Source organism: Trachemys scripta, chromosome 11, assembly GCF_013100865.1.
Source record: "Trachemys scripta elegans isolate TJP31775 chromosome 11, CAS_Tse_1.0, whole genome shotgun sequence".
Classification (NCBI taxonomy): domain Eukaryota; kingdom Metazoa; phylum Chordata; order Testudines; family Emydidae; genus Trachemys; species Trachemys scripta.
Window position 1 is genome coordinate 11,190,489 of NC_048308.1, and position 14,621 is coordinate 11,205,109.

Below are 14,621 nucleotides of genomic sequence, written 5' to 3' on the forward strand. Positions count from 1 at the left end.
GTCATAGGGTCTGTTTGTTTTACATTCTATGGGACTTTTTCATAAGGGAAGCGAGTAAGCAAATTAGGGCAAATTCTGATCTCCGACACGTACATGCAACTTCCACTGACTTCAGTAGGAATGATGTGTGTACATATCTGAGGGTAGAATTTGGCTGTCATGTAAAGGAGTCTAGACTTACGTAGCATATCCCGTGACAGAGATACGGGAGGGTGTTAGTTATGCTGATCGAGACTCCACTTTGAGGCCCCATATCTTCCTGCACATATCTCATTCCAGGAAGCAGAATCTCAAGATTAAATATATATGGAAAAAAAATTTTAAATGACTCACAAAATCTGTGATATTTCTGTATAAATCCCCATACTCCGGAGTGTTTTCATTTGCCATGCTGTCGGTATACGTTATTTTCAGTGTAAACTGTCCAGGGAATACTTTCCCTAAAAATAAATCAGAGACATTAATTCATTACACTGCATTTGTAATAAACAGGGTTACAATGTTGGGTTATCCATGTTTTAGAGATAGGAAGCAGCTCTACATAGGATCCATATTTGCTAATTTTCTTCTATTGGAGGAGACAGGAAGGGATAAGTATTCATTTAACCAACTCTTATCAACAAAGGGCTAAACCCTGCTATCAGTGGGCACGGAGGGAAGAAAAACTGATGTAGTTCTTCTACCAAAATAATGTTAAACTATGAGTATGGCTAAATGCAAACAAAAGCAGGATATGTCTAAGTATTATAGCATTTAATGGCATAAGCCAAGATTTTCATAAATGGGTGCCTAGGTGTCGACATGGGATCCCCCAGGGATCAGTTCTGGGTCCGGTTCTATTCAATATTTTCATCAATGAATTAGATAATGGCACAGAGAGTACACTTATAAAGTTTGCAGAGGATACCAAGCTGGGAGCGGTTGAAAATGCTTTGGAGGATAGGATTAAAATGCAAAATGATCTGGATAGTGGATCAAAAGCTAAATATGAGTGAACAGTGTAACACTGTTGCCAAAAAAGCAAACATCCTTCTGGGATGTATTAGCAGGAGTGTTGTAAGCAAGACACAAGAAGTCATTCTTCCGCTCTACTCCGTGCTGATTACTCCTCAGCTGGAGTATTGTGTCCAATTCTGGGCACCACATTTCAGGAAAGATGTGGACAAATTGGAGAAAGTCCAGAGAAGAGCAACAAAAATGATTAACGGTCTAGAAAACATGACCTATGAGGGAAGATTGAAAAAAACTGGGTTTGTTTAATCTGGAGAAGAGAGGACAGAGAGGGAAGAGAAGACTCAGAGGGGACATTTTTCAAGTACATAAAAGGTGTAAGGAGGAGGGAGAAAAATTAACCTTATCCTCCGAGGATAGGACACGAAGCAATGGGCTTAATTTGCAGCAGGGTAGGTTTAGTTTGGACATTAGGAAAAACTTTCCAATTGTCAGGGTGGTTAAGCACTGGAATAAATTGCCTAGGGAGGTTGTGGAATCTCCATCATTGGAAATTTTCAAGAGCAGGTTAGACAAACACCTGTCAGGGATGGTCTAGATAATACTTAGTCCTGCCATGAGTGCAGGGCACTGAATTAGATGACCTCTTGAGGTCCCCTCCAGTCCTATGATTCTATGACATATGGATTTTGGGGCAGATTTTCAAAGGTATAGAGGTGCCCAAAGGTGTCTAATGATTGAACTCATGGGTGTTAGGTGCCTAACCTGCTTGGTGCCAATCTGCACCTCTAGACACCTAAATAACTTTGAAAAGCCGGCCCTTAGGCACCTAAGAGGCCTAATTTCCCCAAATGCTGAGCACCCAGCAGCTCCTATGCAGTCCCACTTCCACAGGACTCGGTGGGTGCTCACCCAGTTGGGAAAATCAGGCCATTTTTTTGGAAGCCTATTTTGGGCACCTGCTTTTTTACAACCTTGGCCATAAATATTAGCTTCTACTTACCCTAGGATTTCTGTCTGCTTTTCACACAATTTAATCCACACCCTTAGCGCTGTGGGAGTGCAATTTTTTCTAGTGTGTTTAATCCTTTTGTTTCAATAATGTTTCAGGAGATAAAATAGGTCAACCCAATGGGAACTAGTTGCAGAGTAAAGTACTACTCAGCGTGGGTCAGAGTGGAGGAGACTTGCCCAGACCATGTACATTTTCACTGAGAAAATTAGAATGAGTATAGAAAATGCACCACTGTCTGTGCAGTGGATTCAGAAAACGGATCACCCCCAACTCACCTTCCTGACATCCTAATGTTGTGTAGTAGTATTCGTCCAGGCACACGCACGTATAACCTGGATGTAGGTTAACACACTTAGCACTGCTACGACATGGTTTCTTTGCACAGGGCAGAGGTGCTTCTAAGAGGAAAGATATTGACACAGCTGAACAATGCACTAGACCAGGAGGATGGAAACTTTTAGTTTTCCTCCTATTAAACTATTCATGCCTCAAGAAGATTCAAACACTTAAACATTCTGTATGACGGTAAGCCAAATCCTCAGATGGTGTAGAATATATATATCTGGAGATATTACCTATCTCATAGAGCTGGAAAGGACCCCAAGAGGTTATCAAGTCCAGTCCAGTCCCCTGCCTTCACTACTGATTTTGCCCCAAACCCCTAAGTGGCCCCCTCAAGGAGTGAACTCACAACCTTGGATTTAGCAGGCCAATGCTCAAACCACTGAGCTATCTCTCCACCCCATTGACTTCCATGGAGCTATGCCTGTTTACAGCAACTGAGGATCTGGCCCAGCATGCAACAGGGAGGCCACAGATGACTCATGATATGCAATCAACTCTAAACCTGAAAGTTTTCCTCTAAGCAAACAAGGCCAAAAAGGACTCATGAGTTGCCCTGGGAAAAATTATTTATTCTCATTGGCTGTATGTACCGTAGGATTTTTTACATTGTGCATCCAGCACCGGAACAGACATTTTACTATCATTTCACTCTCTTATCCTAGTGCTTCTACTGTTGCTAGCACTCGTGGAGCTGCACTGGCCCTAGACAAATGATGCAAAAACTTCTCGTGGAAAACAAGCCTCTTTCATGTCTCACTTTCACTATCAGTACAATGTGGATAAGAGAACCAACTGTATAATAAGACCACATCACAGATATATCAGTTACCTGATGTACGTCTCGAACTCTGAACATGTAACATGGTATATAATTGGTAGTAGAATATTATCTAGTGATCTCCAAATTCAGACATGCTAGGGGTGTATTTGGAGATCACAAGATAATCTCAAAGTATTTATTTGTCTCAATCCTAATTGCTATAGGTTAGATCCTTACAGGTGCAGACCACTCAGCTCTGATGCAGCAAAACATATAAACACATGCATAAACTTCAAGCACACGGAGAAGTGATTTGCTGGACTGGGGCCAGAATGCTCAGCAACTTGAAGGAATGAGCCCTTAATGCCTTCTGATGGCCTAAGGCATTTATTAGAAAGACATATATTTGCTCAGAGTGAAAATAGTTCTTTTTCATTCACTCGTGAAAGATAAAGCTCCCAAACCCATCCAGTCTTTACACAAGCAAAACTCCCATTGAAACTTATGGGAGTTTGCTAGAATAAGGGGAGAGTAAGTATCTTTGCAGCTTTACTGCTAACCTCACATGTATCCCATTCCTCTTGGTACCCTCCTTACCTGTTGTAGCTGGGGGTGCTGTCGTAACGGGTAGTTCTGAAAAAGATTGAACAATTCTTAAAATGCAAACACCACTGCAACATTCTGGTAAATTTATATAGACACAGGACCTGATCCTGCCATTACGTGTCATTGAAGTCCCATGCATTTGTGCACCAAGTTTTGGGCCCACAGTCTATTATATTTCAACTTGCTGGGAGTTGTGAGGTACTTGTCCATTTGCTGTAAACCTTCAACGTGCTAATATGTGACATTTACCCTACAGTACACATTTACATATTGGGTTAAATTGATCCTTGGAGTAAGTCAGTGTAACTCCATTGTGAGAGTGACACCAAATCACACCAATGGGGGTTTAGTCTATTATATTTTTGCGGGGACGGGGAGGAATAATCAAGTATACATGGTAGAGTATGGGAGCAATTTAAAGTTTTACTGGTTTGGAAGATATTTGTTTTCTTTATGTCAGGTAAGTGTCACCTGTTGCCCAGTATAGCCAACCAGGCCCAGATCCTGCAAAGGTTATGCACTTGCTTCACTTTAAGTATATGAATAGTCCCAAATAAATGCAATGGGACTAGTTACATGATTAAAGTTAAGCAAGTGCGTAAGTCTTTGCAGGGCCTTCATTGGTTTCCTGTATTGTCTGTGTTGGTCTTCTCCATGGCAAAGGGAGAGAGGAACACTTTGTGCATAGTCAGTTTCACTGCTTCCTCTCTTGGTTGTGTGGGTCTCACATGGCAATGAGGGAGAGGAAAATGTAATTGTAAAACCCCAGAATTTGGCTGAGGAGCTTAGGGTCTGGTGTAGGACTTGAAATGACTTTGAATTCCTTTTTGTAAATTACTAACTTCCCAGTTAGCAGTGTCCCTCTAATATCACCAGCTACTGAACTGGCTGCTCAGAATTATATTATCATTATTTATTAATTCTAATTATTTCCCCACAGCATCTTGTTTGGGTCAGGTGCTTTTACTCCCCTAAGTGATCAATCCCTCCCATTTCTCCATGCCTACTTGTTGTCACTGGGGGAGCTGTGGAAGAGTTAGTTCCTATGAAAAAAGGAAACAAAATCTTAGAATACAAGGAAATGGTAAATGTATAAACGCCATCGGGTCTGAACTTTGCAAAAGCAAATAGATGACATGGCAATTTTAACTCCTTAGCAACTGGGAGATGTGCTGTCCTTGTCCATTGGTCACATCACTGTTTCAAATGTTACCACGGAAAATAAGTTTAATTCCATATAGGCTGAATATGAAACCACCAGGGTTAATTGGTGGGAACAAAACTAGACTGTCAGCACCAAGGATGAATTCACCCCTGTACAGGGCATCAGTATATAGTCTAGGCACCAAGTAAACTCTCTGCTCCAGATTTACAAAGAGTTTAGCTGCCTATAGACGCCTGATGGGATTTTTAAAAATGCTTTTATTTCAATGGGATTTAGGCTCTACACACCTGAAAACCCCACTAGGGGCCTATTTGCATCTTTAGGTACCCAAATACCTTTGATAATCTGGCCCTTACTCCTTCCATTTCTTTCTATCTGGCACAGGAGGGGAAGGTATGGTACAATGATGTAGAAAAGTGATTAAATCAATCTTAAAATGCAAATCCTACTAGAACAGTCTGGCAAATATATGCTGATTTAAGGCTTGATTTTGCTGGCATTGAAGGCCTTGTCTACACAGGGAGTTATTCTGAAATAGCCATCCCTGATTAGCTTCCAGAAAAAGAATGCTTTATTCTGAATAAACTTAATCCACTTGGGAAGCTTAATCCACTTCCCAAGCGGATTAAGCTAATTCAGAATAAGAGCAGCCACACATGGAGTTCATTAGAAACAGATATTCTGCCTTAAATTCATCGCCTGACTTAATCCAAATTAAGCTTCCCTTTGTAGGCAACCCCAAAAGTCGAAGGCAAAACTCCAGTGGGAATGGGTGTTAAAAGTGAGGTTGGAATATAAAATAAAATTATCCAAATGCTACATGAACATTACAAATTCTACCATGGACACTACAAATTAATATACTTTTTAAAGTATATATTATATTCTCTCCAACTGTTGAATTTGAAGGTGTCAAGTGATATTTGCTGAAAGAGGAAAAAAGGAAAAAAAAATCTCTAAAGATACAAATTCCATCTGATAGCCACCAACCAGCAAAGAGACATTGTACATTTAAAAATAATATTGGTGTCTTACTCCCCACTCCCACCCTCTTACTATTGTTACATGGAATGCTAACTTGATTGTTTCTGAAAGTGACCAGAAGAGGATACATTGGGATCAGAGTCAGACGGCATGTGATCAAGACTTGTTACTGAATTTGGTCTGATGGTTGGATCGTTAGCTTTCCCAGCCTGGGCCGGGTACTGATGGGGAGTGCGACAAGAACGCTGATCCAGTGTTTGATCCTCCAATGAATCGCTCCATAGGTAGACGCTGTCTTGCAGGTTGAGCAGGCCGGGTTCAGGAAAGGCCATAGTACCTGTGATCAAGTCTTGGCCTTGACCAACTTGATCAAAAATGGTTTTCAACAAAAACTAAAGACAGGAACAGTCTTCCTGGATTTGACCACCGCTTATGACACGGTTTGGCGCAGAGGCCTTCTGTGTAAACTCTTTCGAGTTGCCCTGCTTTGGGTGGTTGAAGTTTTAGAGCTCTTCCTCCAAAATCGGCAGTTCAGAGGACATATGGGCAACTGTTGCAGATCCTGGAAATGTCAGATTAACAGTCCTCAAGGTTCAGTTCTTTCACCAATACTGTTCAATGTGTTTATCAATGACTTGCCAGCAACACTCTCGTGCAAGCTTATCTATGCCGAGAACATCTGCGGCAGCTATCGAGCTCAGTCCTTCTCAGAAACTGACCAAGTCCCGAATGATATGAAGCTCACGGCAGACGATTGTAGTACATGGCTCCTGCAGCCAAGCTTTCCCAAGATGGTTTCTATCATATTTCATCTGCATAATGCAAGTCCAAGCCATGAGTTAAATACTTTTTTAAACGGCCAATGCCTGCAGCACTACTCAAACCCGGTTTACCTCGGCGTCATATTGGATAGATCACTGACGTACTGCAACCACTGGAAGACAGCAGCCAAAGTTAGTCGTTAGAACAACTTGCTCAGAAAACTGGCCAGCTCAATCTGGGGTGCAAGCGCCCAGATACTTAGAACCTCAGTCCTTGCCCTCTGCGATTCAACAGCAGAGTAATGCGCTCCTGTCTGGTGTTGCTCGTCTCACACGGGGCTGGTTGACGTAGAGCTTAACAAAGCTATGCACATTGTTACCGGCATTTTATGTGCAACTCCGTTGCTGTGGCTGCCAATACTTAGTAACAAAGCACATTCGCTGTGAGGGGGCTTCCATCATGCTTAGGGTGACCAGATAGCAAGTGTGAAAAATCGGGACGGGGGTGGGGGGTAATTGGTGCCTATATAAGAAAAAGCCCCCAAAATCGGGACTGTCCCAATAAAATCAGGACATCTGGTCACCCTACTCATGTTCCTGGCTAAGATCCATGAGAACAGCAACTTGCCATTGTACTCAGGCCTCTTCAACCACGCTCCAGTTCGCCTGCCTTCTAGATGCCCTTTATGGTCTCTTATGCCATATGAGGATGGAATTCGCTTGGTGTGATGAGTCATCAGCAACAACCACCGTCAATCATGTTCTCATCACCAACTGAACCATCCATCCACCAGGTTTTCACTTGCCATGGCACCTGTGGTCATCCTTGAACTGGTTCCAAACAGGACAGGGCAATTGTGTGGCCAATCTCTTTAAATGGGGTTTTTCTAATGACCCACTATGTAGATGTGGTCAACTTCAGACTATGTCGCATATCCTTGATGATTGCCTGCTGACTTACTTCAGCAGGGGCTACTGGCTCTTCACCAGGCTGATGACAATGGTATCAACTGGCTGGGCACACTGCACTTACGCTGATGATGATGATGATGATCAGAGGGGGAAATATAAGTTTTTCTTCAGTTCTTGTTTTGGTTTGTTTGTTCACTTGGGACTGCACTTTGTATACAGTCATTTTCACTCTTTCGCCGGTATAAATGCATCAGTTTCCCCTCTTTGTTTTTGTGTGAGTCTTTCACAGCAATGGGGGAGAGAAAAGATCTAGGAAAATGTGATTGTAAAACCATAAAAACTGTCAGGGGATTCAGGGGCAAGCGTACTTGAAACTATTTTAAATGTATATTTGAAATTGACGATCCGTTATGTAACCAAAACCCTTCTAATATCACCAGCTATTGATATTAGCTTAGCACAGTTACATTACTGGCACTATTGTTTCTTATCCACAATTAGCATCCCCCAGCCAGCCCTTGGCCCATGCCGCCTGGGGCTCCCGTGCTGATTTAAAGGGCCTGGAACTCCGGATACCACTGCTGTGGTAGCGGCAGCAGTGTCCAGATTCCCGGGCCCTTTTAAATCGCCGGCCCCAGGGCAGCTGCTCTCTTTGCGCACCCCCCAGCCGTCAGCAAAGGACCATCCTTAAAGCGCTGCCACAGCGCTTTAACGTTGCTACCCGTTTCCCGCCCCTCGTCGGCGGCCCTGCCGGTACGGACCCTACCGGCAGGGCTGCCGACGGGGAGAAGGGACACCGACATTAAAGTGCTTTAATGAATTCTTAAAGCACTGCTGCAGCAAAGAACCACCCTTAAAGCGCTGCCACAGCAAAGGACCATTGCTTTAACGTTGGTGCCCCTTCGCCCCATCAGCAGCCCTGCCGGTAGGTTCCATAGGAGACAAAAGGAGACAAAAGGGGCAGGGAAAGGGGAGACAAAAGGGGCAGGGACATTAAAGCGCTTTAATGTGGGCTGGGTATGGGCCAGTGCGGGTTCTTACCGGTACGGAGTACCGGCCCGTACCAGCTCACTTTCACCCCTGCTCTTGTTAGTTCTAACTTTTTAGCAACTGGGGATGTGATGTCCTTGTCGGTTTGTTATGTTAATGTGACCACTGGTAGCGTGCAAATCAAATAACCATATTTTAGACATGGATTACCAAAACCATTGGTCAGCATGAATTAAATCCAGGACTAATGTTAAAATTCACTATCTACTGTGTGGACTCTTCATAATGTGTGTGTGTGCATACACACAGTAAAAGCTGTTTTATCCAGCATGTTGGGGGAATAGGGGGTGCTGGTATATGAAAAATGCCGGTTAACTAAGAGGGAGGGAGTTTGGGCGCAGGAGGAGTGCGGGGCTGGAGGTTGGGGCGTAGGATAGGGTGTGGGGTGCAGGTTCTGGGAGGGAGTGCAGGTTTGGGGGTTGGGGTGCGGGACGGGATGGCTCTGCGCACTGCCACCACCCCACCCCAAGTGCTGGCTCTGCAGCGCTCATTGGCCAGGAACTGAAGCCATTGGGAGCTGTGAGAGCGGCGCCAGCGGGCGGAGGCAGTACGCAGAGCTGCCTGCCATGCCTCCACCTAGGAGTAACTGGGACAGGTCGCCACTTGCAGGGAGCTGCCCGAGGTCAGCGCCCCCGGGATCCAGCAGGTGAGTGCATTTCTGCAAATATGACCTATAAAATAAGGCACACACAATTAGCAGACATCAGTAAAAAAATTTTGGATTAAGGGACTTGACCAGCATCACATAAGAACTCTGTAGTAGAGGCAGGGATAGAATTCAATTCTCCAGGAGGCTAATTCAACCATTTTAACCACATGACCATCCTTTCTAATGAGGCCCAAAGAGGCCTGTAAACAAATGTGGGTCCTACAGATAACAATCTCATTCACTACACAGTCTTGATACTAAGTGCACGTGATGGACCCGCTCTGGGAATGTGAGGCCAAGGTCTTATGGAAAAAATATTAGTGATCATGTAACAAAGACTGTATTGTAATGCATATGCACAAGAGGGCCACATCATAAACTTGTAAGCTGCAGTAGCTACAAGATGGCAATAACTGAGAGAGATTGGAGGAAAAACCTGTTTTTTTTTCTTTAGAAAGTTTGTTTCCTTTTTCATTTGACAACACTTTGTGACTAGTCTGTGTCAGTGTTTTCCCCGTAGAGCCAGGCAATGCCCCAGGTCAGAATGCCATCCCACACCCCAACCCGCTGCCTGAGGTTGGAAGCCACTTCTGCACCCCCTCCTCTCAGAGCCCGTACCCCAATACCCTATCCCAGCCCTGAGCCCCCTCCTGGAGTCTGCACCCCCTTCCGCACCCCAACCTCCTACCCCAGCCCAATGAAAGTTATGGAGGGTGTGGGAGAGTGAGTGACGGAGGGAGGGGGATGGAGTCAGTGAGGGCAGAGGTTTTTGGTTTTGTGCAATTAGAAAGTTGGCAACCCTATAACACAGACAGCCTTAATCCTGGCATTTCCTAACCTTTCAGTGCTTGACTTTGCAACACAGTTTTTGTATGTATGATGTCACTTCCATTCCATTGAACCTCTTACCTGTAGTAGCAGATGCAGATGGTGTAGCAGAGGCATCTCCTGTAAAAGAATGAACATCTTACAATGCAAACCTCAGATAATTATTTTCAACAACCTAGTTTTCTACAACTACCTGTCCAAACCATTTTTTTAAAGGAAATTTTATCTACTTAAAAATCTCTCTTCTATCTGGAAACTTATTAGCTGCTGCATCTGCAAAATGGCAATAACAGAGAGATTGGAGGAAAAACCTGTTTTTCTTTCTTTAGTCAGTTTGTTTCCTTTTTCATTTGACAACACTTTGTGACTAGTCTGTGCCAGTGTTTTCCCTGTAGAGCCAGGCAATTCTGTGTAGGGGTGTCCCACTGCTAGAGGGTGATGGAAAGAAAGGACCTGAAGCTTCTTTTAAACAACTTTTTTTAAACTGACAAAAGTTCAAATTGACAGTGTCCCTTTAATAACATCAGCTACTCTGTTGGTTCCACACAATTAAATCATTGTCAGTCTTATTCATGATTTACAATTATTTTCTATAGCAAAATATTTTTGATGGTGATTTTAAGTTTCATACTTGTCAATCAGTTCCATTCCAACCGCTTACCTGTCGAAGTTGTGAGCATTTGGGTAGTGGCATTTACTGTAAGAGAAGGGACTGGGACAAAACTGGCAGGGCCGGCTCTGGCTTTTTGGCCGCCCCAAGCAAAAAAAAAAAAAAACAGGGGCGGCCAGAACGGCAAAGCAAAAAAAAAAAAAACCTGCAGCGCGGCCGGAGCACGGATGCAGGTGGACCGGCTGGGGGGCGGGAGGGGGAGGGAGCGGGCAGGAGAGAGAGAGAAGGGGGCAGCCAGGGCTACAGCAGGGGCGCTGCCACGTGGCTCCTCCTGCTGCGCTGCCTCCTGCCGCCTGCCGCGAGGGCTCCGCTCCAGTCTGCAGGGAGGGAAGGAAGAGGACTGCCCTGCAGGGCGCTCTGGTTCTCCGCGCCGCCGCCCCCTACAGGATGGCCGGAGCGGAACAAGAAGAAGAACAACAAAAAAAGCGGCCGTGCCGCCCTAGGATTGGGCAGAATGCCGCCTCCAACAATCTGCCGCCCCAAGCACCAGCTCGCTCAGCTGGTGCCTGGAGCCGGCCCTGAAAACTGGGACTGGCTGGATAAAAAGACTAGGACAAAGGGCTGGAGGCCTGGGGAGGTGATTGGACAAGGACTCCAGGCAAGGATGCTGGGATTGGAATCCAGAAGGGATGGGGAATATAGATGGGGCAGAGGGGAGGGAGAGAGGACAGGCCGTGGAGGACTGGGAGGTGGGAAGGAGGAAGAGAGAAAGCTCACACAAGGAGTTGGAGATGGATGGGATTGGGGGCGGGAAACTGTTTTTCCTCTATTTAGTCAGTTTGTTGCATTATTTTTCATTTGCCAACACCTTGTGACTAGTCTGTGTCAGTGTTTACCCTGTAGACCCAGGCAATTCTTTGTATGGGTGTCTCATTGCTACAGGAGATGAAAAGAGAGGACCTGAAGCTTCTTTTATAGAACTTCTATAAACTCACAAAATTCCAAATTGACAGTGTCCCTTTAATATCATCAGCTACTCTGCTGGGTCTTCACAATTAAATAATTGTGAGTTTTATTTATTATTTACAATTATTTTCTATAACAAAATATTTTTGATGGTGATTTTAAGTTTCATACTTATCAATCAGTTCCATTCCTCCTGCTTACCTGTCGTATTAGTGGGTACCGGGGTAGTGGCATTTACTGTAAGAGAAGAAAGAAATCTTTTAATGCAAGCCAGACTATGACATCCTAGTACAGGGGTCGGCAATCTTTCAGAAGTGATGTGCCGAGTCTTCATTTATTCACTCTAATTTAAAGTTTTGCGTGCCAGTCATACATTTTAACGTTTTTAGAAGGTCTCTTTCTAGAAGTCTATAATATATAACTAAACTATTGTTGTACGTAAAGTAAAATAAGGTTTTTAAAATGTTTAAGAAGCTTCATTTAAAATTAAATTAAAACACAGAGCCCCCCGGACCGGTGGCCAGGACTCAGGCAGTGCGAGTGCCACTGAAAATCAGCTCATGTGCCGCCTTCGGCGCGCATGCCATAGGTTGCCTACCCCTGTCCTAGTAAATATATATTGACATCAGACCTGACCCTAACTCAGAGAATGGCCATGAAACTTTTAAATGCCTTGCAAATGGAAGATGTGCTGTTCTTGTCCATTCGTTATGATAATGTCCCAAATATTAACATGTACATTAAATGTTACCATGTTAGAGTAAGATATATTTAATGAAACCACTAGGGGGCATCAGAGGGAACAAACCCTGGGATTGTCAGCACCATGGGCTCAGCAGAAGGTACAGCAGCTTGGCAGACCCCAAAAAGCCGTAGCCTCCTTGCAGATCATGTTAGTACCCCACGATGAGTCGATCAGTAATAATGATTTTTCTTCCGCACCATAGCTGTGCATGATGCTATGAAACATGAGATATATTGCTCCTCACTTCACTCCTATTCTTCTGTTTACTTGACATAGCTGTGACATATTTGCAAAAAGACTTTAACAGAGAGATTAGAGGGGAAAAAAACTATTTTTTTCTCTTTAGTCAGTTTCTTTACTTTGGGTATTTGATAACACTTTGTGTTAGGCTGTGTCAGTGGGTCCCCTGTAGAGTCAGACAATCAGTTCCACCCCCATTCTTTGTATGGGTGTCCCACTGCTAGAGGGTGATGAAAACAGAGGACCTGAAAGCTTCCTTTAAACACCATTTAGAAACTAAATTCCAAATTGATAGCAGCTACTCTGTTGAGTCTTCACAATTAAATCATCGTCATTATCAGTTATATTTTACAATTCTTTTCTGTAGCAAAATAGTTTTGATTGTGATTTTAAGATTCATACTTATCAATCAGTTCCATTCCTCCTGCTTACCTAGTGTAGTTGTGGGTGCCGGGGTACTGGTGGTTGCCGTGGTATTGGTGGTTGCCGTGGTATTGGTGGGTGCCGGGGAAGTTGTATTTTCTGTAAAATAAGAAACAAATATTTAAATGCAAGCAACGCTATGGCATCCTAGTAAATATATATAGACATCAGACCTGACCTAACTCAGAGAACTGCCATGAAAGTTTTAACTTCCTTGCAAATGGAAGATGTGCTGTTCTTGCCATTTTTATGGCAATGTGCCAAATATTAATATATACATTAAATATTATCACATTGTACTCCTGGGGGAACTCTGCATCCTAAAATTAATAATTCTGAGCACAATTTTTAAATTCTGCAAATTTTGTTTCTCAAAATAACACTACACAATCACACCAGTTTCAACTATTTTGGTAATTTATTTCAAATACCTGCCAGCAAGTATGTCTGTAACAATACACACGCATACAAAAATTCCCCCAGGAGTAGAGAGTTAAAGAAACCCTCTGACAACCCTGTTCCTGTTTCTCTGATCCCCCCACAACAAACACCCCCGAGCCCAGCCATGCCTCCCCCTCCCCAACCTAGACATCCACCCCCTTCCTCCCTCCAAACCCAGCCATGCCTCCCCCCAGCTTACACATCCACCCTCTTCCTCCCCCAGAGCCCAGGGATCCAGAGGGAGAAACAGCCTGATGCTTGATCCCAGGCTTGGCACAGAGTTTCCTGTGCACAGCCCTCTCCTTCCCTCAGAGCATGCTGGGAAATGCAGCTGCCTGGAACCCTCTAGTTCCCTCCCCCGCCCCACAGCAGTGTCTTCTATGTGTGAGTTGGGCTCTGCCGGGTTCAGTAGCCCCTTGTGGCGACTAGCAGCATTGCAGCCCATTTCTGTGGAGGAAAGGAAATTCTGCGCCAACGTTAATTTCTGCAAAATTCTGCATTGCGCAGTGGCACAGAATTCCACCAGGAGTAATGTTAGGATAAGGTATATTCATTGAAACCACTAGGGGGCATCAGAGGGAACAAACCCTGGGATTGTCAGCACCATGTGTTCAGCAGAAGGTACAACAGCTTGGCAGACTCCAAAGGGCCGTAGCCTCCTTGCAGATCATGCTAGTGCCCCACCATGAGTTGATCAGTAATAAAAAATTTTCTTCAACACCATAGCTGTGCCTGATGCTTTGAAGCATCAGGTATATCACTCCCCACTACACTCCTATTCCTTCTGCTTACCTGACATAGCTGTGAAAACTACAGCAGAACCTTCTACTAAAGAGCTAAATACATGACATCTCTGGAGATCAGCTCTGATTATTACATACGTAATATCCCAGGCAAGTAACCAATGGGAGTTAGAACTCCCTAAAAAGTGAGAGATGGGATGTTCCTGTCTATTTGTTAGGCTTATGTTCCAAGTGTAAACAGTTAAAGTACCTGTGACCAGGTTTGTGGACAGTATGTTTATCAAAACCACAAGGAAGATTCAGCAGGAACAAAATCCTACTCCTATAGCACCAGAGATGAAATCCACCAGGTACTGTGTTGACTTACCACAGTGATATTATCACAATTATTCATGCTAATAATTCTTTTCCACAGAACCATATTTGT

General features: G+C 44.0%; 1 protein-coding gene across 1 annotated transcript in view; it reads right to left on the bottom strand.

The window, feature by feature from the left end:
• The window catches only part of MUC13 (mucin 13, cell surface associated), a 29,956-nt gene extending 15,706 nt beyond the window's left edge, over window positions 1-14,250 (bottom strand). The window contains exons 1-6 of the mRNA XM_034786002.1: window positions 14,244-14,250; window positions 13,020-13,109; window positions 4,685-4,720; window positions 3,669-3,704; window positions 2,242-2,364; window positions 334-440 (exon numbers count right to left, since the gene is read on the bottom strand). Of these exons, the coding sequence (XP_034641893.1) occupies window positions 334-440; window positions 2,242-2,364; window positions 3,669-3,704; window positions 4,685-4,720; window positions 13,020-13,109; window positions 14,244-14,250 (399 nt within the window). The remainder of the gene's footprint in view (window positions 1-333; window positions 441-2,241; window positions 2,365-3,668; window positions 3,705-4,684; window positions 4,721-13,019; window positions 13,110-14,243) is intronic.
• Between the last annotated feature and the right edge of the window lie 371 nt (window positions 14,251-14,621).